Source organism: Diceros bicornis, chromosome 7 (assembly GCF_020826845.1).
Source record: "Diceros bicornis minor isolate mBicDic1 chromosome 7, mDicBic1.mat.cur, whole genome shotgun sequence".
NCBI classification, from domain to species: domain Eukaryota; kingdom Metazoa; phylum Chordata; class Mammalia; order Perissodactyla; family Rhinocerotidae; genus Diceros; species Diceros bicornis.
Genome location: NC_080746.1, coordinates 32389456 through 32412903, shown reverse-complemented (window position 1 = coordinate 32412903; position 23448 = coordinate 32389456). Strand labels below are relative to the sequence as shown.

The following is a 23448-nucleotide window of genomic DNA, read 5'->3' as shown; positions in this document are numbered from 1 at the left end:
CCTGAGTTGTATGAGAGCTCTTGCAAATTAATCAAACCCAAGAAGGGGTTCATAGGAACCTCTGATGTACAGCCAGTTGGTCAGAAGCACGGGTAACAACCTGGACTTGCCATTGGCATCTGAAGCTGAGGGCAGTCTTGTAGGACTGAGCCCATAACTTGCCAAATCTGATGCTTCAACTCAGAACTGAGTTGAATTGTAGGACACCCAGCCGGAGTCGGAGAATTATTTGGTAGTGGGGAAAAATCCCACACGTCAGAATTGGTGGGCAGAATTGTAACGCTGTATACCAATGCCTGAGTCCTATTAATGACACTTATTACCACTTCCCTAACAGTGGCCTACTATCACTCCAATTATTTTCTATAGCACTTCTAGGACAACCTCGTTTTCCCACTCTAATTCTAATGAATGAAAGTAATCCTCTCCTAACCAATTCTATTAAGTGCCTTTTAATCGGAAGCATTTTCACTGGATTTTTATTTCCAACAACATGACTCCAACCACTATTCCACAAATAACTGTACCCTACACCTCAAATTAATAGCTCTCACTGTAACTCTCTCAGGTTTCATTCTAGGATTTGAACTGAATCTTATAATGCAAAACTTAAAATTTAATCTCTTTCCCACCTATATAAATTTTCCAACCCCCTTGGATTTTTTTTCTGATTATTACTTACTGTATCTCACCATTCAGCAATCTCTGAGGAAGGCAAAAACTAGCATCATTGTTATTAGACTTAATTTGACTAGAAAATGTTTTACCCAAACCTATTTCCTATTTTCAAATAAAAACTTCCACATTAATTTCAAACCAAAAAGGCTTAATGAAATTATATTTCCTCTCTTTCCTTATTACACTAATTTTAAACTTACTTTTATTTAATTTCCACAAGTAATCTCCATAGCAATAAAAATAATAATAAAGAATGATCAGCTACCACCACTAATCAACTCTTGTTGCTATATAATGCAGCTATTCCTATACCATCCTCAGGAAAAAATCCAGCATCTCCAGTATCATAAATTACTCAATCATCTCCTATACCATTAAATTTAAATACCAACTCTACTTCAACATTCTTTACAACTCACAGAACTACTAAAACTTCTACTAGCAATCCCAAAAGAAGCATTCCTAAAACAACAATATTAGAAACTCAAACCTCAAAGTATTCTTCAGTAGCTACAGTTGTAGATAACCAAAACCTACCAATATTCCCCCTTCTCTGTGCTATCTGATAGCTAACTGACAGTTGAAAAGTCAGGAGGCCTTGAGAAAGAGGGGTTTAGGAAGAGTGCTGACTTTGGAACCATCCACCGTTTATCTATCCATCTGATGACCCAGCCATCCATCTATCCATCCATCCACCTATCTGTCCAACTATCCAACCCTCATTTCCAAATATTTTTTGAGCATCCACTATGCGCTCTCATCAGGGATACAGTGGTGAACAAAATAGACATCAGATAAATCTGGGCTGGTGTTATAACTCAGCCACTTAATGAAACTGAGTCAACTTGTGAAAGTTACTTGCTCTCTTTGAACTTCTTTCTTCATCTGTAAGTTGGGGATTCTAATCTCTATTTCACAGTGGAAAGGGTTAAAAGAAATACAGCGCATATATGGAATACACTTAGCACAGCATCAAGAGCATAGCGGGTGCTCCACTATGGAGCAGTTTCGTATCTCCCCAAAGACCTGTGCCTCCCACCCCACTGCCACACAGGACAGCATTTCTGCACAATCTTCACACAGGGTGGCAAAAGGACCTCTAGACCGATGCGTGGAGCCGAGGCCTGATAAGAGTTGGTGGCACATCTCTGACTTACCGGTCCCTGAAGAACAGGAGCTCCTTTCCCAGCATTGTCACAGCATCAAAGGAGGAGCTGGAGTCACAGAGGTCGGGGATGGACGGATTATGAGGAGGGGCGTGAGGCATAGTGGGCTTTCCTGGGAATGTTTTCCGAGGTCCTAGGATTCAAAGTGACTCAGTCAAAATGGTACCAGGAATCTAGATTCTGTACACTTCTGCTCTAGAGAGCCACTTTCACTGTATATGACAAGGTGATAAAGAGCATGGCTGCTCATGGCAGGCAGACCTGGGTTTGAATTCCTGCTTCACTAGTTGCTGAGTTGTGTGATACAGGCAAATAATTTAACCTCTCCAAGCCTCAGTTTCCTCATTAGTAAAATGGAAGGTGGCAACAATAGTGCCTACCTCAGAAGGTTTTTGTGAGAATGCAATAATGCCCGAAAGCACTTAAGTAGAATGCTTGGCACATAGTAAATCTTCAAAGAATGGTAGCTATTATTTCATTATTATACATAACTTCCTTGATAGCTAAAGGTGTTCTAAATTAGAAATGTATTTTCAAAGTTGCCACTGATTATTTCTTTCTAATTAAGTTCCTTGTTCGCAATAAGATTATAACCTTCTTGTGTGTTTTTGTATTATTTTCATCCACTTCTTGGTGTCCTGCACTGTGCATAGCCTTTTTTGAGGTACCCAGGAAAGACTGAGTGAATTCTTGTGGCATCAAAATACACTGAAGGTGTTTGCTATTTAAAGGCATCTTCCCGGGGATCCTCTTGTAAAACAGGGATCCGCTCCTTGGGAAAGATGCTGGTGAGTTTTTATTTCCCACTCTGTGTTCCTGGGGACGATCTGCCAGCTATAGAAGAATGAGTGGGGGCTGCCTGAGCCATTGGCCCTGGCAGGTCCCTGCTCTTGATCAAGTCTTGTAATGAGAGGTGAGCATCAGGGAAGGAGTGAGGCCCTGGGAAGGACCCACTAGGGGTGAGAGACGGGTGAGATCAAGGGTGGAGTAAGGTCAGCAATGGGGTGAAGATCAGAGGGTGGGGTGAGGCTTAGAGAAAAGATCAGAAACTGGAAATTGGTCAGATCAGAAATGTACTAGTAAATATTTTTTGAATATTTACTATGTGCCAAGCACTCTACTAAGGGTTAAGGTTGGCAAGGTGGTCAGGGGTGGGTGCTGTGTATGCTTCCTGGCAATATAAAACCATGTTTTTACATTTTGTTCACCCACATAAAAATGGCCTTATCAAAATATATGCTCCTGAGCCAAGTTTGTAAAATGGAGACATTCACAGTACATTTTTCTGTCACTCAAGGGAGGAACAGAACTGGCACATACCGTGTCTCTGAAGTAGATAGAGCTGGCTGAACACTTCTTTGGATAAATTTGTCCTTCATGCCTCGGGTGAAATCTGACTACAGATGTGTGTGCCCATTTCTAAACAGTCAGATGGGTTGGCCACCACGCAGGAAGGCACGGGGGATCTGGGCTTTCCAGGTCTTTTTCTAGGCTGAGAGGATGGGGAGAGGCTCTGACAAGTAAAGCCTGAATAACTAGGCTCCGAGGCTTAAGAGAAAATCATTTTTCTAGATTTTCCTGCCTTTTATCGATTAAAGAAAATGTGGCAATGTCTAATGATGTTTCAAGATTCCTTCTCCTGGATTAATGAATTTGTCTTTCTGTTAAGGAAAATTGGATATAGAATTTCTAATAAGCTTTTATTACCTTTGAAAGAATGTTAATGTTTGAGATAATTTTGAATATCTTGGGATACTTACTGTCTTTGAGCCTCAGCTTTCTTAGCTATCAAATGAGGAAGACACTTCATATCTCACAGGCTGGTCATGAGGATGGTGAGAGATGACTCATAAGAACATGTTTTGTAAACTGCAGATTGTCTATATGACTGAGTGGTATAGTTATTATCATCATCATTGCTGTTTTTAGGAAGATAAGGTCACTTATATGCAAATGGGTAAGCATCATATATACAAACTACAAAATAATCCATCCTCTCTCAGTGGCTAACTGCTGACCTACGCTCAAAAAAACGAAAAAATGCTTGTATTTTCTATGGCCATCAAGGGACCAATATGCTTTGGAGAAAAGATATAAAATGTAATTGCACATTTTAGAAAAAAAGCAATATTCATATCTGGTAAATAACCTCTTCACAAGAGGGTATAGTGGGGGCTGTGGTCTCTAGCTTAATTGTTACCTATGCAGGTAACTCTTGGCAAATATACTTTCTCTAAGTTGGAGACTGAACGCCTGTCACTTTCAGGGCTACTGGTCAAAGAAGTGTAGTGAACGTACCGTACAGTGCCTGGATCCCTTTCACATCATCCTTGGGGAGGTGGAATCCGTAAGGATTCTGGTACTTATAAGTTGGGTACATCAGTGCTGATGGGTCTGTGGAATGGGCCAGGCCCAGGGCGTGGCCAAATTCATGAGCAGCAACAGTGAATAAATTGAAACCTAGACAAGAGAGAAAAAGACAGTATCAACACAGGGTTTTGTTTTCAATATCTTCTGTCTTTATAGGAGAATTTATTTTGCCCAAATCACAGTTAACTCATTTTCTTTTCCTAACGGAATTATTCAAATGTTGGTAGGTTATTCTGGCACTTAGCTTTGCTGACTTTAGTCTAGTTCTCTTCCCCTTGGCTAGAAGAGGCTTGCGGGTGGGGGAGGATGGAAACGTAAGTCAATTCATGTTATTCATTGTCAGTGATGTTCAGTAGATGGATAAAGAAGGAGCTTAGAGCTAAAGGTGACAAAACGATAATAGTGGCAATAATCTGTAGATTTAGGCCACAAATGCTTTACTAGTTCCCTGCTAATACAGCCTACTCCTTTTTATTTACAAACGTTTCACACTAAAGATTTCCAGATGACATGCATAATATTCTGGAACGTTTATACCCATCCCCATCACACATTTTGAGAGAGTACTGATTCCCTCAGGTCATTTCTGAATTTAGCCTATTTCCAAGTACAAGTAAGAAACAATAGATAGTACATAGCTAAAGAAAAAGAGAACTGTGTGCTGAGGAGGGCATTGCTGCTTCTTGAGATTATACACTATGAACCAGAGATCAGACAAGTCTACAGCACAACTGAGGGTAGATCTTTTCCCTTATGGTGTTCCCTTTTGGATTTTTGGCTTACTTGTTTTTCCTAGCCAGCCCCCCTAGTTAAAGGGTGGCTTGGGACGTTGAACCTCAAGGTTTCATGATGGAGGCCCAGAAGAGGTACAATATTTTCCAGGTTATGGTGAATTGTGCATATATACCATTCATTCCCATAGTCCACTTCTCAGCATTGTCGAAATGTGTATCTCCTCCCAGGCCTTCTCCAGGTGCAAATGCATGGGCTAGAGTCCCTCGAGGCCCATCGAATGGATAGGAATCCCCGTGATCTAAGCAAGTGAGGAGAAATGTCAACAGGATTTAGTCTTTCTAGCAATTTTTGAGGGGTACATAACATTACAGGGAATGGACAACTTCTTGAATACCATTGACACTTCTCATACAAATATTACTACTTTTCAATATTCACTTTTTGTTGTAAGAAGTTCATGTCCGTGAGTAACCTGTTCATTGAAAAATTAAAAGGGATATTTGTATTTCAAAGATAGTAAACATTAAAAATAAAAAATGACCTTTTGTTATCATTTTTATTGCAATGTCTATTAATTGACACACGGCATACTATGTACTATGTGCACACTGTAGATTACAAAAGGAGAAAGAACAGATGGTCATTTGATAGCAATCTTGTCCATTGATTGGAATATGAACGTGTTGGCAGAGTATAGCTGTCAACATATTATTCAGCCAAGATATTAATAGTAAATTGAACAAGTGTGTGCTTTCTGTTTCTACAGCACAATATAATACAATTTAAGGAAGTGTCAAAAAAAATTTCTCTGTAATTTTGATATACTTTCATATATAAAACTCATGAAAGTAATAAAGGTGTTTATAAAATCCTAACTTTTTAAGCTTTATATGTTTTTATTTTATTGTCTATATTTAATTAACAGTTCATTACACATTTAATAGAAAAGGAGGAAGAATAAAATGAGGGATGTTGTAGAAGTTACATTTCACAGTTTTTCAGGATTTTAGTGAGGATACAGTGTTTTATTAAAAACCAATAAGACAAAGTGCTAGTGTACCATTTCTCAGGTTTTGGTGCAGTGCAGTTTAATCAGATTGCACGCCCTGAGGACCTAGTGAAATGGCAGCACAGTCCCTAGTCAGCTTGTGTTTTAGGGGACAGAGAACAAGCTTGAAAGATCAAGAGAGAGCCACACTGCCCTGCCACTTTACTGGGGGTGGCCTTGGTCCAAGCTTGAGGGAGAAGCTTGGTCTTGGAGAAATAGAAAGCGCCATGGGCCAGGTCACACCCAGGGCCATCTCTAAAGGGTTCATACTCAGTACTTGCTCGATCTTCTCTCTCTTAGCTCCTAAGCATGTTGTCCCCCAGGGACATCAGATTAAAATTAAGATCAAGATTTGAAATAGCAGGGACACCTAGAAAAGTTATCTGTGGAGGGGAAGAGGCAGTGGCACTCACTTAGCTTCACCATTAGAAAGTGGAGAAGGGAAAAGAATTTCATGAACCATGTGGCTCTTCCTTTATCTACTAACTAGACGTATTTCTCTGAAAAGGGCTCAGAGTGTGCCACCAATCCCTGTGTAAGTTATGCCTCCATTCCTTACCAGGGTGGGTTGGGGGGATGAAGAAGAAATGGGCAAGTTGGAGGCAACCTGGCAATTCCCAAAAGGTAGTCTGCAAGTGGGGGCAAGACAGCAACGTCAGTCTCCTAACCACTGCTGCAGGCGGAAAGCTGTCAGCGCCACTGTGGAATAGATTTCCTTCAGTGAGGATTCAAGGAGAGGATTCTTGGCTAATATGGAATCGGGTATACAGCAATGAACAACATCATGGGAATGAGATGAGGTGAGACGGCCTCCTAGACAATGGGAAAGCTAAATCTGACAGAATCTGTCCTTAATGGGGCAAAACCACGATGAAAGCTGGTTACACTGAGTCCCTTCTACAGCTGAGTCTAATGATGACAAGAAATGCTGAGAACTCCTCTGGTTCTAGTTTCTGGCCGGATGAAGGCCATGACTTTGCCATGGCCTTGGCCTCTGCTCTTCACACCATTGTGTGAAGGGGGATTGCACTGATCACTTGGCTTAAATATTGTAGAGGGGAAAGTATTGGAACATTTCTCCTCTGGATTAGTAAACAATATCCAAGAAGCCCCACAATACCTCCAGTTTCAAAAGATATCATAATATCGGCTTCTCCCGAGTCTACCCTAACAAAGCTCAGGGGGACAGCACTGCTCCAGGCCTGCAGGGCCATCTGTACTGCTTTGTCCACGTCAGCGGAAGTCATGGAAGTTGTGTATTTGGATATTCTGTGAAAATAGAAGGAACATGTTTTCCTTTTAGTAAATGCTCCTAAGTGAAGAAGGCAAGAATTAGGCTAAGGTTCTATTAAAAATCAAAATATTGAGCACAGATCTACAATTTAGATTTTTTCTCCAAAACAATAATTCTGATTTTGCTTTCATATTTGTTAAATTAATGAAACATGTTAACAATAAGAAAAATGAAGGGGAGAAATGAAAGAGTTGAGATAATCTGGTGCTGAAGCAGTTTGGTTTTCATTGTTACCATATAGTCACTAATTTTAAAGAGTAATACCACATGTAACTTCACAAGTATCGAGAAGTCCATTTTCCCTAAAGTGGTTTTAATTGAGAAGGGAACTCTTTTTCCCTAAAAGAGACTGAAAATTTTCAATTGTAAAAAATAAAAACGTAGAGTTTTGAGGTTTTGCAAGTTCTTAGTCAAAGGCCATCAGGATTTCCCCAGGGCCATGGGGGAAAAATTATTTTTTCTTAAAATAATGCATTTCTTAAAGAGGAAGTGCTGGCTTTGAACAAGGATGCTCCCTGGGACTAAAAAAGGCTTGAGTCTTTCATCAAATGCTGTGTGACAGTGACATCCGAAGGCAGAAAAGTATAGAGCTTTTTGGACAAACAGCAAGTAGATGGTTGGTGGTTCTCTGGGATGTGCTGCTCTGGACCTCGGGGCTGGGGGTTTCTGGCAGCATATGAAGGAAAGACAGGAGAGAGGAACTCCCACCTGGGGCCTTGGGCTGGGATGGAATAATGAATGAGAGAGAGAAGCTAGGTCTGAGAGAGCCAACCTTGAGAGAAGGGCCTGAGCCTACTTTCTCTATTTTTCTAGCTCCTAGTCCAGAGCCTTGTACATAGTAGGTACTTTGAAAATACTGCATAAATGGATGAATTAATGAACAAAAGCTAGTGGTTTTTAGAGCCACAGTGATTCTCAAATTTTAGGACCTGTGATAACTACCTAGGAAGGTTGTTAAATGCACAGGTGTGATCCAGATATCTGCTTTTTAACAAATATCCTAGTTTATCCTGATACAGGTGGTGCCATCTCAACCAGAAATCAGCAGTAGTCCTGGGGGACCAAAAGGAAGGGACCATGTTCCACACAGAGGATGGCAAATAGCTCAGTTTAGCACTGGAGAGGGAAGGAACAGGGAGATCTTTAACTCCAGGGGTTGGGGCCAAGAGGAGGGAGCTATGGAGAGGAAGAGGAAACTAGAAGGGACCAGTTAGTGCTTTCAAAATATGTCAAGCCTACTGATAATATCAATCTGTGATTTATCATGACCCTGTATATGGTTAGTACCTTGACAATCTCTCACATTGTAGACGTCAGACATATCTTTGAGCTGACTGTGTGAGTTGGGCTGGAGGAGACAGAGTTGGAGAAAGGGACAGCACCAGAAAAGAAGAGAATGTAGAGAACAGTCCTGACCCAGGGGCTAGAAATTGATAAAGCAACAGTGATAACAGCTAATATTCTTTGAGCACATACTAAGTGCTAGACACTGTTCCAAGCACTTTTTAACGTGATGCCATTTAATCCTTACAGTAACCCTTAAAGGTAATAGTAAGGATCAACATTTTATGATTAGTCAGGATTTGAGCCAAGTTCTGAGTCCAAAGCTTATGCACATAAGCACACTGATATATTTTGCGTATTTTAATCCTCTGGGTTATGTTATAAGAAGTTATTCTGGGATCCAATAGCTATACAGACAGAATACTAAGATAGCCTCTAGCGCTTTATTTTTATTTTTAGGGGGTTAGGAGAGTTGTTCCAGAGCAAGAGGGGAGGGGCAGTGTGAGTGTGTTGCAGGGGTTTTGGGGCTGCCCAACTCATCACAAGAATATGATACTTCTCCAAGTCCTAAGTTACCTTGATCTATGCCCCATCTTTGTTGTGCGTAGTCACAGAATAAGATTCTATGATACTGTTTAAGAAGATAATGGCAAAGACTCTATGGGTTTATATAAATTTTTTCCCTCTTATTCCTAATTATCTCGTAATTACTTGTGTGTTTAATTCCATATGGGGTGTTTCTTCCCCAAATGCTTTGATTGTTGCGGAATTCTTATGCCTAAGCAGAGGATAATAATTGTGTTCAGAGCACCACCTTATGGACTCACAGGCTCATAGCAGCTAACAAGCAGTCAGGAGGAATCTTCTGGTCTCTCCTTGGGTTTGGGCCCTCATTTGATCACGGGGACTCACCGGTGTGCTGGTATAGTGTAACAACCAGCTCCATAACCCGAACTCCTGGTCTGTAGGGTTTGCCAATTTCTGTATTGTAAACACACTCACTATGGCTAATTTCAAGCTACCAACTTGCCACCACTGAATGAAAAGTTGGGAAGAGACAAGCAGCAGCACATCATTTCCACTGTACAGCTAACATATAGATGTAAATGACTTCGTGAACACAGATAATAGTAAAATGTAGTATAATAATTAGAAAGCAATGTTTTGATTACCTTTGTTTTTAATATAATGTATTTAATTGTAAGTTTATATAATTTTTAATAATGGCTGCGTTTAGCAACCTGCTCACAAAATTCTTGGAAACTTAACAACTGGCTGCAAAATTCCAGAAAATGTAAAGGTGGGCACCTGAGAGCTGATTGGAGCTGGCCCCAGCACATCACTGCTGGGAGTCTTACAGTCCAGCCTTTTCCATCCCAAGATATCAACCAGATGTGCTCGTCGTAAAAATGCAATCTGATCCTGACCCTGGCCTGACTCTCCACTGCCCTGGGAATAAAGTCCAAGCTGCTTAGCCTCGCGTTCTAGCTGCCCTTCAGGCTGTCTCTCCAGCCTCACTTCCCGCCATGCCTCTTTGCGCACCCTCTACTCCTGCCGCCCCCCACACCAGGCCGTTCCACTCCCTGCCGCTATTTGCGCGGTCTGCTTTTCTACTTGGAAAACCCCTCACGTTTGCGAGGCCTGGGACAAAAATACAAATAAAAGACACTTCTTTTCCAGTGCCACCTCTGTCTGGCATGTGCGAGGCTCACACGTCCGGACGCCGTTCGCCTGCCTCCGGCCCCACCTTCACGCGGAGGAGCGGGCACCAGGAGTGGTCCAACCCAGCCGACCCCGGAAGGAGGCCAAGCTGGCCCAAGAAGTGGATCCAGGCTGCCGGGCAGAAATTCCAGCCTGAATACCCGGAGCACAGGGAGGAAGCAGATTCTGGTTGGGCGTGTCCCCTCGGACTGCACAGAAATCTTGTTTCGGGACAGGAGGAGGCCAGAGGATGGCCAGGTGGGGGGCACGCTGAAGCGTGGAGGTGGAGGGGGCATATGGTGGGCGATCCGGGAGCCTGGGGCTGAGGGCAGACAGGCTCCTACTTTGCCTTCGCATCAGGCTCAGATGTCACTGCCCGGGCCCTGGGCAACTTGGTATCTCCCTCTACGTGCTCCCACAGTTCTCTGCTTAGACCTGTAGTTTCACACTTTTCACACGGAGCTGTGACTATTTGCTTGCATGTGTGTCTCCCCGAAAGGGCTGTGAGTTCCTTAAGGTCAGAAGAGGTTATCTATTCACTCTTATATCTCCAAAATTGACTGCCTGTAGTAGACAATAAATCATCAATAAACGATTTTTGTAATCAATGAAAACAATTAATTTATTGATAGATGAGTTTTAACATATCCTTTTGATCGAGCAGGTTGTTTTAAGAAAACTGGTTGGTACTGTCAGGTTATTAATCATAGACTAGATTATTTTTCTTTAAAGAGAAATATGTTGTCTCTAACTGGTAAAATTGTTTGTAATGCCTAAAATGGCCAGCCATTACAATAATCCTGAGATTGTATTTTCTGGTGACTTCTCCATTGTCATTGTCTAAAGGTTCGACCTAAGGGTTCTTATTCTTTCTTATGGTTTTGATGAGTCATGATTTTTATACAGATCAGAAGGAAGATATTTTTAAAAGAAAAGAAGAAAAGAGAGAGAGGGTGTTTCTCTCTGAATTTGGAAAGACTCAGATCTCATTACCTGTAGGTCAAAGTATTTTTTTTCCATTTGGGTTCACCTGGGAAGAGGCGGTAGTTTGCCACATCAGGAACTCCACATCGAGGCCTCTTGATCACATCCATCGTGGACTTGTCTAACTTCCCGGTGACTGGGAGGCCGAAGAACACTTGCAGCTCCTTAATCTTCTTTACCATGGACTTACTTCCTCTTGCAACCATCTCACCAACCTGGTGCCCTCCTTTAACTGTGTAATACTTGTCAAGGTATGCCTGAAATGGAGAGGGAGGCTGACACATCTACAGCACAGTCTCTGGGAAATACCATGCTCAGGTAAGACAGGGATAGCAGTCTTGATATATTAAAAATAGTGTGTAGACCATATTTCCATTTTTGAAAAAAAATAGATATATTTACATAAAGCGTAGAAAGATATATGCCAAATTATTATTAATTACCTTTGGGTAGTGGGGATTTCAGATTTTTTTTTTTTTGCTCAGCTACATTTTATAGTTTTTCTACAATGAATAGGTGTTGTAAGAGAGAGAAATAGTGGAAGGAAAATGACGTGAACACTTTTTCCCCATGGATCATTTATTTGTCATTGAAATCTTTACCCAATTTGTAAAACAGACAATCCTATTTCTCTGGTAAGCAGGTGTTGTTAGTGCTGTCTAGTCAATTCTGACTCTTAGAGACCCTGTGTACAGGGAGAGTGGAACCCTGCCCGGTCTTTTTTGCGCCATCCTCTCAACTTCCGGCGCTGTATCAGACAGTGCTCTGCTGCTATTCGTAGGGTTTTCATGGCCAGTTTTTTCGGAAGTGGGTGGCCAGGTCCTTCTTCCTACTCTGTCTTAGTCTGGAAGCTCCGCTGAAAACTGTCCACCATGGGTGACCCTGCTGGTATTTGAAATACTGGTGGCATAGCTTTCAGCATCACAGCAACGTGCAGCCGCCACAGTGTAAGAACAACGGATGGGTAGTGTGGTTCCCTGACCGGAAAATGAACCCGGGCTGCAGTGTTGAGAGCGCCGAATCTTAACCACTAGACCACCAGGTAAGCAGTTATTGGTATCATATTTTCATTATACATTGTGCAAGGTCAGTATGTTTTTAACTCTCAGAGGCTTTATGTTCCAGCCTGTCATCTTACATGAAGGCAGAGGGCCAATCTGTTTCCCTCCTGAGGATTTTAATTGGTTCCCGTGTGTTCAATGTGGGAGGCTGAGCTTGTTTCCATGGGGCAGTGTTCCTGGGACAGGCTCTTTTTCCCTTGAGACAAGTAAAGTTAACCATAAGTTATAAGGCTTTCATTTGCACGTAAAGGCTTAAAACCTGTAATATATGATTCAAAACACTTTCATATGACTGCTTGGGTGAAGTGAGTGAGGCAGGATTAGAGCCTGCTGTTGGCACAGGAATTTCACTCACCCAACTTATTTTAGGAAAATAGAGAGCAGCTAAAGATTTATATATATATTTTATTATATATAAAATTATATATTTATATATTATTTATATTTTTATTGTATATAATTATATTTATTTATATATCATATAACCATATACTTATTTATATTTTATACATTATGTGTATTATTTTTATGTTATATATACCTATTTATAAATTGCTATATATACATATTTATATATATCTATTTATATACATAAGTAATAAAATATGGGAAGCAAACTCAATGTCTAACAATAGGGGATTTGTTAGATATATTATTATATATTCATGTGAAGTAATACTAGCCATCTCCTAAAATCATATTTTTGGAAAATATTCAATGGCATGGAATAATGCACTCAATATAATGACAATATACTGAGAAAAGCAGAGGAGAAATCTTTATACAAATTATAACCGTAATTTCATAAATAAACCAAACCAAATATATATATGTGTATGTATTTATGTTATACTTATGTTCATTATATATGTATATTAATACAATAATGTTAATATGTATGTTAATATTTAAAATTAAGATATTAATGGATATATTGTTAATGTATATACATATAATGTATATAGAATGTGTATATATATTATATAATGTATATATAATATATAATTGATATGTATAATATATATAAAATTGATAATATACATAATATTATAATGAATATAAGTAACATAAATAATGGAAGGAACTATGTCTGAATATTGTTCTTATTTACCTCTGGTTTGTAAAATTATTGATGACAATTTATTCTTTACTCTTTCCTATATTCCAAAGTTTTCTGCTATGAATATGGACTGTAATTGTTCAGGAAAAGATAAAAAGGAGTAAGACTTGCTCGCTTGTTTGACAAGGTGCTCTGTTTCCTTACTGTGGGATCAACCGATTTTTTGCTCCCTGCCCTGCTTGTGAGAGAAGCTCACTTCCCTGGTGGTCGTCCCTTGTACAAATCTTGGTGAGATGAGAGCCCAGAGGAGGCAAAGGAGAGGCAGCGTGGGATGCCCAGGCCCTGGGACCTGGCTGAGGGGCTCTGAAACAAAGGCGTAACTATTTGGTTCCTTGTCCATCTCTGGTTAGGCCATCTTAAGTAAGCATCTTGTGTTTCTTTTTTTTTTATTTTTTTTTAAAGAGTTTATTTATTTCTTTATTTTCCCCCCAAAGCCCCAGTAGATAGTTGTATGTCGTAGCTGCACATCCTTCTAGTTGCTGTATGTGGGACGCGGCCTCAGCATGGCCGGAGAAGCGGTGTGTCGCTGCGCACCCGGGATCCGAACCCGGGCCGCCAGCAGCGGAGCGTGCGCACTTAACCGCTAAGCCACCAGGCCGGCCCGCATCTTGTGTTTCTGATCTTTGTGCAAGATGACGTTGGTTCTCTGAGCCATTCCTGTTTGCTCAAGTTGATGCTGTGATAATGTGATGCTCATGGTAAGTCTGAACTATGCTCTTCAGAGGTGAGCTCTGTGCAGAAAACCAGATGCTCCTTATTTTCTGAGACAGTTTTGATTTCAAATATTTTGTTCCCTTCTTAGGTTATATGTTGCACTCTATATTCTAATTTTGGTTTCACAAAATATGGTCATATAAGGGAGGATGCTCGTGATATATTAAGTGTAAAACAGGTTTACAACTACTATTATAGTATAAGCCATGTTTATAAACAAAAATCTGTGTATATGGATACACACACAGATATATAGTCATAAACTGGGACCAGGGTGAGGACGTGAGGCATCGCCAAAAACTCAATAATCAAGAAAAGTAATATTTTATGCAATATATTAAAAAAATCAAAATTAATGCAAAAAATATATGATACACAAAATATCAAAATTTTAAATAAAGACAGTGTCCAACCTGCTTCACTCCCCTCACCCTAGTTCTGGCCCTGAGTCATAGAAAAGTTGTTTTGAAAGATAAAGACTGAAGGGTTAACAGTGGATGTATCTTAGTGATGAAATGGGGAATAATTCTTTTTTAGTTATATATGTTTTATGATTTTTCTAATGTGAACATATACAGTTTTACAATAAAATATTTATTCTTTAAAATATGCATAAGATGCTAGACCTGCGGCTCAAAAGGCTTAAGACCAGTCATAGTAGATAGGATTAAAATAGTACCTTTTAGTGAAGTAAAAATAAAATTAGAAACGATTCCTACTTAAAAAGAGAAAAATTGGTTACTGTGGGGATACAAGGGAGTTGCTCCCGCAGGATGTGGTTCTTAAACTAGTAAACACCTGCCACATTGCAGTATCGTCCACGGCTTTCTCGTCACTCTCGTCTGCTGGGTCGTAAGCTCCTTCCTGGTGGGGACCATGACTCCTTCACAACGCGGGCCCTGTCCTGCCACAGTTCTGGGCCCAGAGTAGATGTTCAGTTAATATTTGAGCTCTTTTTCTTTAGGCAAAATATGAAAATATGCTTCTTTGAAGAATTATCAGATGTTCTGAGGTATTGAGAGCCCAAATTATTCTGGGCATTTTCTTGCCAAAGTTATTAACAAGATTTTAGCATACTTTTTAGAGTCCAGATGTTCGATGAGGTACTTAGATGTGCACTTAGAATTGTGTCTGTTAATTCGAACACTTGTACGTTGTTGGCTCAACACCTGACTGGGGCACTGGGTCAAAGATTTCAGGACTCACCAGCATTGTCCCATTTGCCGCACCCCCCCCCCCCCATAGTTAAAATCACAGGATTTGAGGTTGGCTCTCAGATGGTCCTCTCTCCACTTCTCTTCCAACGTTTGATAGATAAAAGCGACAGAGGCCTAGAGAGGCAGTCCCAGCAAGCTAGTGGCCCAAGCTCCCTCCCAACTCATCGGTCAGTGCACTTTCCTAGTGTCCTTCCTGAGAGTTAAGAGCTTAAAAGTCATATTTAAGTATGCTTCAGGATAAGGTGAAATTCAAGATATGGTTCTTCAACATTTCTTTCTGTTTTGGCTAAGGCACAGAAATGGAGTTGTGGAAACTCTTTGCTGTGTGATAAATCCTGGGTTCTAACAAGCTAGGGAATTCCTAATTTCTTTTAGCTTCAGTTTTCTCATCCATAAAATGGGATTGGTGTCCGTACTACTGACCACACCAGTGTGAGGATCCAATGAGGGCCTCAATGTGCAAATGCTTTTAAATGTATCAAAAGACTTTAAAATGTATATACCCTTTTACTCAGTATTCTACTTCTGAAATTCTATCCTGAAAAAATAATCCTTTAGATTAGACTGTTGTACAAAGATGTTCATAGAAATATTATTCATATTAAAATAATCTGTGTCCAACAAAAGAAATGGTTAAATGAATTATAACTCACTTATATTATGGAATATTTGTAACTCTTTAAAACGATGTTATGAAAATAGTATTAAAATCAAAATTTTCTTATGACATAGTATTCAGGAAAGTAGGAGCCAAATTTTGAATATAATAACAATTTAAAAATGTCTTTATGCACAGAAAGTAAAATGGTAGTAAAGCAGCTGAATTCAACCGTTTGTATTTGGAAGCTTTTTATTTTTTATTTTCTTTAATTATAAGTTCATAATAACATGATAATGAAAATTTATATTATTTTTAAGGACAACTTAACAACCTGTTTTAAATGTTGTATTGATATTACTTTTCGAAAAACAAACAAAAGAGTGGAATAAAACCCTGGATTATGAGACTAAGCAACCATTTTATCATTCTATCATTTTCGAAGTCTTTATGGTAATTAGCCAATCAGAATTTAAAGGATGCAAGTGGCATTAAATAAATCAACTAAAAACCTGTTTATCTTTTCCAACGTAGATTATTGTGACCGTGGGTTTGGGAAGAAGCAGATGGTATTTGGAAACGTTGCCTGTCTGGAGTTTCCAGGCACGAGAAACCACTTGTTTCTCTCTTAGCGAGCAACCTGGAAAGAAGAGAGCCGTGTGGAAGGTGCTTAACCTGACCCGGGCTGCCAGGCCCCAGGTGATCGGCTGGCCTGGCCTGACTCTGGGGCTCAGCCAGTAGCCTCTTCCCGTGGGCTCTCAGCTCTTGCCACACTAGCCCGATGCTCAAACCCAGGCTCCTTCGCCCCAGCTGCTGCACTTGCTCTTTCCTCTGCCTGGACGGCTCTGTCTCCAGATCTTCACATGACTGGCTCCTTCACATAGTTCAGCTTCATCTCGAATGTCACTTCCTCAGAGAAGCCTTCCTGGACTACTCAGGTGAAAATGCCCCCCCCCCCCCCCGTTCCAGTCACTCTCTATAATCTTGGTTAATTTATTTTCCAATATCACTTCTCACTTTCTGAAATAGTCTCGGGCACTTATTGACTGACTTGTTTATCTCCCCCAAGCATCTTCCCACCTCCTCTACACCCCCACGGAAGCGCCGTAAGAACAGGAACTTGTTTTGTTCCCTGATGTTTCTCCAGTACTTAGAACAGACCCCGGCACATGGCATATAGTAAACATTCATGAATAATTGTTGAATGAATGAACATAAGCTATTTTCATGACGTAAGGCTATTTTCATGTCATTTCATTTGTTGTATTGTAAGGCTGTGCCAAAGTTGTTATATGTTTCTGTAAACTATAAGGTGAGACATTATTCTTTCTGGTCACTGGGGTCCACTTTAGAGGCTTGCCCAGATCGTCCCAGCCTGCTGAAGAGTGTTACCTGCTCCTGCCCAGAGCTGATGACTGAGGAGGCAGGCAGGAGGAGTTGCTGTCTGCCAGGTGGCAGGGTGTGGACAAGTTTCCTTGGTTTCTGGTTGAAGGTCTTTCTGGGAGTGGGTCATGAGGGAGACTGAGGAGGGCTGACTTATTTTGGAGAGGAAGAAGTAAGGGATCACTAAAGATCCTCAACATTCCTTGGCCACCTGATTCTTTCCAAATATTCCTAGCAAGGATAGCTTTTCCTAGAACTTTCTGGCCTTATTCCTGCATAGACTGCTCAAGGGTCAGCTAATTTTTTCTGTAAAGGCTGATTGATAGTTAATATTTTCGGTTTTACCATACTCCACCACTGTGATGCAAAAGCAGTAACACAATATGTAAATGAATAGATGTGGCCAGTTTTGTCCCGATGACCATACTTTGTGTGAACCTGGACTATAATCACAGTTTTTGGCCACCTCAGATCAGCTCTGGCCTCGGCATGACCCTCCTCCTGGAGGACACAGAGACTGTAGTTTCTGAATCAGAGTGGCGTGAGGCTAGGTGAAGGAAAATTACGTTTGGGGAGAAGGGATTCAAAGCTAGGTGGCACCAGTGAAATACAGTTTGAAATAGACCCTAGTATTCTGAGATATGTTATTTTGAATTTAGTTTATCTAAAAGTGGGCTTAAGTCAAAGGATGTTCAATTCAACAGGCCTGTATTTGGCATCCACTGTATTGTTTATATGCAGGGCTGATATTCAAAATGTTTAATAACTGGTGTGGCAGGAGGGACCAACCAATTAGAAAGGATGGGCGGTGTCAACAATTGTAGGGACACACCAGTGTGTCCGGGTGTAGATCAGCTCTGCAGTGCATCCACTGAAGCAGTGCACAGGCGCAGCCTGGCAGGTAGGAGGGCAACCCGGGGGCAGGGTTAGTAACCAGAGACGTGCTGTCATTTTGACAGACTCTTGAAAGAGAGGCCCTGGTGCAAAAACGTCTCATCCACACACCTTTGTTGGAAGTTCTATCATTAGAAACTGGTTTCTTTAGATTCAAGATTGCCACCTTCTTTTTAAATGGAAAGAACGCTTGGAAGCAAATAGTCATGCATTGCATAACGACCTTTCGGTCAACAACCAATCGCATAAACGATGGTGGTCCCATAAAGTTAGTACCATATAGCCTAGGTGTGTAGTAGACTACTCATCTAGGTTTGTGTAAGTACACTCTATGATGTTCACACAACGACGAAATCACCTAAGGACATGTTTCTTAGAAAGTATCTCCATTGTTAAGCAACGCATGACTGTACATTAAATCAGTTTGAGTCACACATAGTCTTTGCAAAAATTCTAATATGAATTATTTGTATCAGATCCTTTCCAACTGTTAGTTGGGAGAGATTTTTAAAAGAGGAAAATACAGAAAGTATAAGTAAATAAGGTACTTGGGGAACATGCTTTAGAGAGGAAAGACTCTCAAATGAGAACCGGGTGGGCACCCGGGAAAACCTTGGTTCGCTTTAGATTTTGATCAAATTTGCCTTGAATAGAAAAACCATTTTCTGAAATGTGAACATAGGAAATCTTTCTGTTGTGACTGCTAGGAAGCTTAGCACTAAATTTATAACCCATCTCTGGCATGTGAATCTTACACCACAATTTTTACTTCTGCCCTTAATCTCCTTCTACATTATTCCTCAAATATTTCTTTTGTCTTTTCCCGTTGCATGTAATTTTGCAAGCCACCTCAAATTCTGTATGAAGCAAGATACCTAGATAGATATTTATTCGTGTATTTATTCAGTCACGCAACACGTACGCCTAATGTGCACCAACCATCAGTCTTCGCCGTCCAGGAGAGAGTATCTATTAGACCTCAATGAACTTATAAGATGATTTTAAAACAATAACAGATTTTTTCTATTTTTCTCATTACACCCTTTTAGGTTTTCCGGGGCAGGAGGAGGAAGAGGGAATTGTGCAAAGATTCACAAACCTGTGCGAGGTGGTAGTTGTTCCTTGAGGTCCTGGGGGTGGCTGCAAATAGGGAGGGGGTTGCAGTGGAAAACTTCAAAGCCATGATGAGGAGGACAGCGAGGCCAGATGCAAGGAACACCTTCATCTCCTCACGGTAGCGTGGTAATTATATCAGCCTGGGGGACGACAGACAGTGCACGTTTGCACTTCTACCTTGAGCTGCTTTTATAGAGACAAACAGGTCTGGGCCCTGAGAGCAAGGATGATTCATGTCTCAAAAGGTAATTATACAGCTCATTTCTCTGCCTGATGACGGGGTAACACAGCGATACACAGGAGTCAGGGAAAGCTTCACTCTTTGCGATTTACCAAGTCGCAGAAGGAGAAAAAAGTCACTTTTGTTGAAGTTTGTCGGCTAGTTACACAAATTGGGGTAAATTTGATTAATTTGAATCCAACTCAGCTGAAACATTTGATTAGCCTCAGTTTAGGGGTCTTTTCCATTCTGATTACAGAAAAAGTAAATGATTAGAATATAATTGAATTTGTCTCAGTAATTCTGGGCTCCCCACACATTCAATCGAATCTTTGGTATCTTCTGCAGCCACTTTGACACTTCTCGGTAACGAATGCTGCTTATAATGATGGTTCTGGGACACGTAAGATCCTGAATCATCAAGGAAACATGACATTATATTATGCTGACTTAGGATAGAAAGTGAACTGATAACTGTTAAAAAGCTTTTGAATAAGTTAACACAGAGATATATCTTAGTTAACCAAAATGTTAGATGGAACTTCCCATTCTTTGCACACTCTGGTTAGCTGGAGCCATGTTCTTTTTCTTGGCTCTGCTTTAGATGGATCAGGATCTAGAAGTAGCATGGAGAAAAGGTGTTGAATGGTAAGAAAAACACTTTGGCATCAAACAAACAGATTAAATTTTGTTTAAGATACTTCCTAGCTGTATGACTTTGGACAAGTTATTTAACATCTCTGAACATCTGTCTTTTTTTTAATCTGCCAATGACTGACAATAATACTGTGTGTGAGCTCATCAGTGTTATAGCGGTACCATAGCATATAGCATGGTGTCTGCTGGAACCACTTGGCATCCAGTAGACCTGAGTTCAAATCCTATTTCTCATCCCTGTCCATATGACTTTGAGCAGGTTACTCAATCTCTTTCAGCTGTAGTATTTTCATCTGTAAAATAGGGAAAAACATACCTAATTATAGGATTGTCATAAAGGAATAAATCAGGTCATAACGAAGCCCCTATCAAAGTGCTCAGTAGATATTAGCTCTTACAAAACCATGTTCAATTAATCTTTTCACTTTGGTGCCAGGCACCTGGTAGGCTTTTAATAAATGATTTTTGAATGGATGAATGGATGACTCGATTGATGATTCTCAAAGTGTGGTTCGTGGACCAGCAGCATCACTATTAACTGGGAACTTGTTGGAAATGCAAATCCTCAGGCCCTACTGAGACTAACTGAATTAGAAACTGTGGGAATGGAGCCCAGCAGGGTGCATTTTAACAAGCCTTCCAGGTAATTCTGATGCATGCTAAATCCTCCACTGGATTATTTGAGCAAATAGGGTTATGGGGTCTGGGATAAATTAAAAAATGTATAAAAAGTGCCAAGAATATCCCAGTCACAGAGAGTATTCAATACTGCCCTTGCCGTCTACAGTAATGTGTTTTGGTGGTGACATACCTGGTATTTGCAAGTCATTTGTGAAGTGTGTTGCAAATAATTTATTACTAGTACTTGTTAAGCCATGAAAGTGTGTGAATGACTTACCTTCACACTTAGACGAGATTCAAGCTTGTTACTATAGTGGTGTCTCGCTCTCTTGCTCTGTTGCATTCTGATATACTTTCCTGCATGGAAGAGAAAACGATGGAGTTACAGCCTGTGTGTGGGGTCCAGTGAATAATGCCAGGTACCCAACGAGAGTTTGTTACACATGTGAACTTCATCTCTGTCATGTACTGTGAGACACACAAAACATGATCCTTAGAAGAAAATAAAAGAAAACCACGGATCTAGTAAACTAATTCAACTAACTAGATTGTAAACTCCTTGAAGGCTGAATGATTCGAAAGTCACTTAATCAAGTTTGTTTCATAAAAGAACGAATGAATGTACAAATGTATATATTCATTGTCATCTTTTGCTTTGAGGAAAGGAAAAGACTATTACAGTAATCTTTCAAAATTTGCGTTTGTATCCTTTCTTGTCCTCTGCAGGGCAGCTACTACACCTTCATAGCCCCTGCCAAATTGAAGAGCAAGGAATGAGTCCTTGAAACTTCCCTCCATTTGGTCATCTTGCTCCCCTATTTTCTTTCCAAACCACTGTTCCAACTCATCATGATGGCCCCAGTACAGACAGGAAGGGAAGCTTTGGAGTGGAAGGAATGACAATAAAGAAACTCTGGGGCCAATAGAAAATATTCTCACCTCTAGAACTCTAAAGAGTATGCTAAATTCCATTTTTGGAAGCAGATTGAGGTAAATAATTGCCTATAAGCTGTGATCTAGATATTTCTAGAAGATTCCAGTATCCACTCTTCTAATGCGTTAATGCAATCAATCCCGATATTCCTAAGTATGACGCTTTGATTGTTAAGTGCAAAAACTGAAGAGGAATGGTAATTTATGTTCTTGTAAGTCATTTACACGTTAGTGTGAATAAATTTCACGTCAAGGCCAGTGCTAAGCAACATCCTTGACCTTTCCAAAGAGACTGACAAACTCAAGCTGGTAATTTCACACTATAGGCATTTCCTCATCCTGATTTTTCTCTCTTTACAGGGGAGCAAAAATCTGCTTTCTTTTTTATCATTCTTGTATCAAATCTAAATTAAATCCAAATCATTCCAACCTAAAAAGATCATGTCAAAGCAAGTTAATGACTAAAAGGGAATGAATGAGAGACCATATCACAGAGAAATGTGGAAAGCAGAGTAGAAAAATTGGGTGATAAAAAATAATATACGTGAGACAGCAAGCTGGTAACCTCTGGGCAGGGATGATGTTTCGGGGATCCTACTTAGAAACTTTAAAAAGAACCCAAGTTTCCATGTACCACTAATACAAGGAGATAGGATTTTAAATTGTAGAATCAATTTCACTTCAGAGAACTACTTGCTAGATCTTAGCTAAACTCAATTCCATAGGTGTTTTAGTAAATCTTCAATGTTTAGGTTTCTGAGATGGTACCTGCTATGCATGTGATGGATTGATGAGTAATTGTTGAATAAATAACTGACTAACTAGTTGCCTTACTTAAATAAAAGGTGCAGACTTTGTATTTAGACAGACCTAGAATTAAACACTGACTTGGCCATTTTCTAGATGTGTTACCAGTCAGTCTTCTTAAGTTTCAAGCTATGAAAACCAATTCTGGCTAATTTAAGAGAAAACGTGTTTTTTTGAAAGGATATAAGGTAGCTCAGAGAATTGCCAGGAAACCTGGAGCATTGGGCTGGGAGAACCAACAGAACCAAGAGCAGTAGAAACCAAAGCCAAGGAGTGATGTGTTGCTGGGGCCCTTGCCTCTTATCCCTGGACAGTATTCCAGCTGGATGGTCAAGGCCATTACTGCTAGGCTCTTGTTTCCTCTTTGTCTCCCTGGCTCACCATTCAGAGTCTTCAGTGGGAGATTCTATTGGTTGGGCCTGGGTTATGTGCCCTCACCCTGATGTCCAGAGGTAAGAAGCAAGAGGACTTCCCCAACTTGACCTCCATACTAGGAGGCAGGACACCTTCCAGAGATATCACCAATTATATACATATATAATGGGACTGGCCCCCAGAGAGGAAATTAGTGCTGGACAGCCAAAGAACAAATCAAAAACCAAACCCAAAAAATGTATACTACCATCTGTGAAACTTTCCAAACTATCTCCTGCTTTTTTAAAATGGGGGATAATACCTATCTCAGAAGGGTGTTGAGAGGATTAAAATAGCTAATGGATGCTTACTGCTCAGTCCAGTTCATAAGGAGACTTCAGAATTGCTTTTCACCATGATTTGCAAATATTTCCCAAAAATATTGCGAAGGATTAATAAAAAATGAATATATGATATTTTCTTACTTCTAAGA

General features: G+C 40.3%; 1 protein-coding gene across 1 annotated transcript in view; it reads right to left on the bottom strand.

Moving 5' to 3' along the window:
• Window positions 1-19472, bottom strand: part of MMP20 (matrix metallopeptidase 20) — a 46590-nt gene extending 27118 nt beyond the window's left edge. The window contains exons 1-6 of the mRNA XM_058545329.1: window positions 19347-19472; window positions 11270-11517; window positions 7118-7266; window positions 5122-5247; window positions 4143-4304; window positions 1836-1977 (exon numbers count right to left, since the gene is read on the bottom strand). Coding sequence (XP_058401312.1) covers window positions 1836-1977; window positions 4143-4304; window positions 5122-5247; window positions 7118-7266; window positions 11270-11517; window positions 19347-19472 — 953 coding nt within the window. The remainder of the gene's footprint in view (window positions 1-1835; window positions 1978-4142; window positions 4305-5121; window positions 5248-7117; window positions 7267-11269; window positions 11518-19346) is intronic.
• Window positions 19473-23448: the final 3976 nt, after the last annotated feature.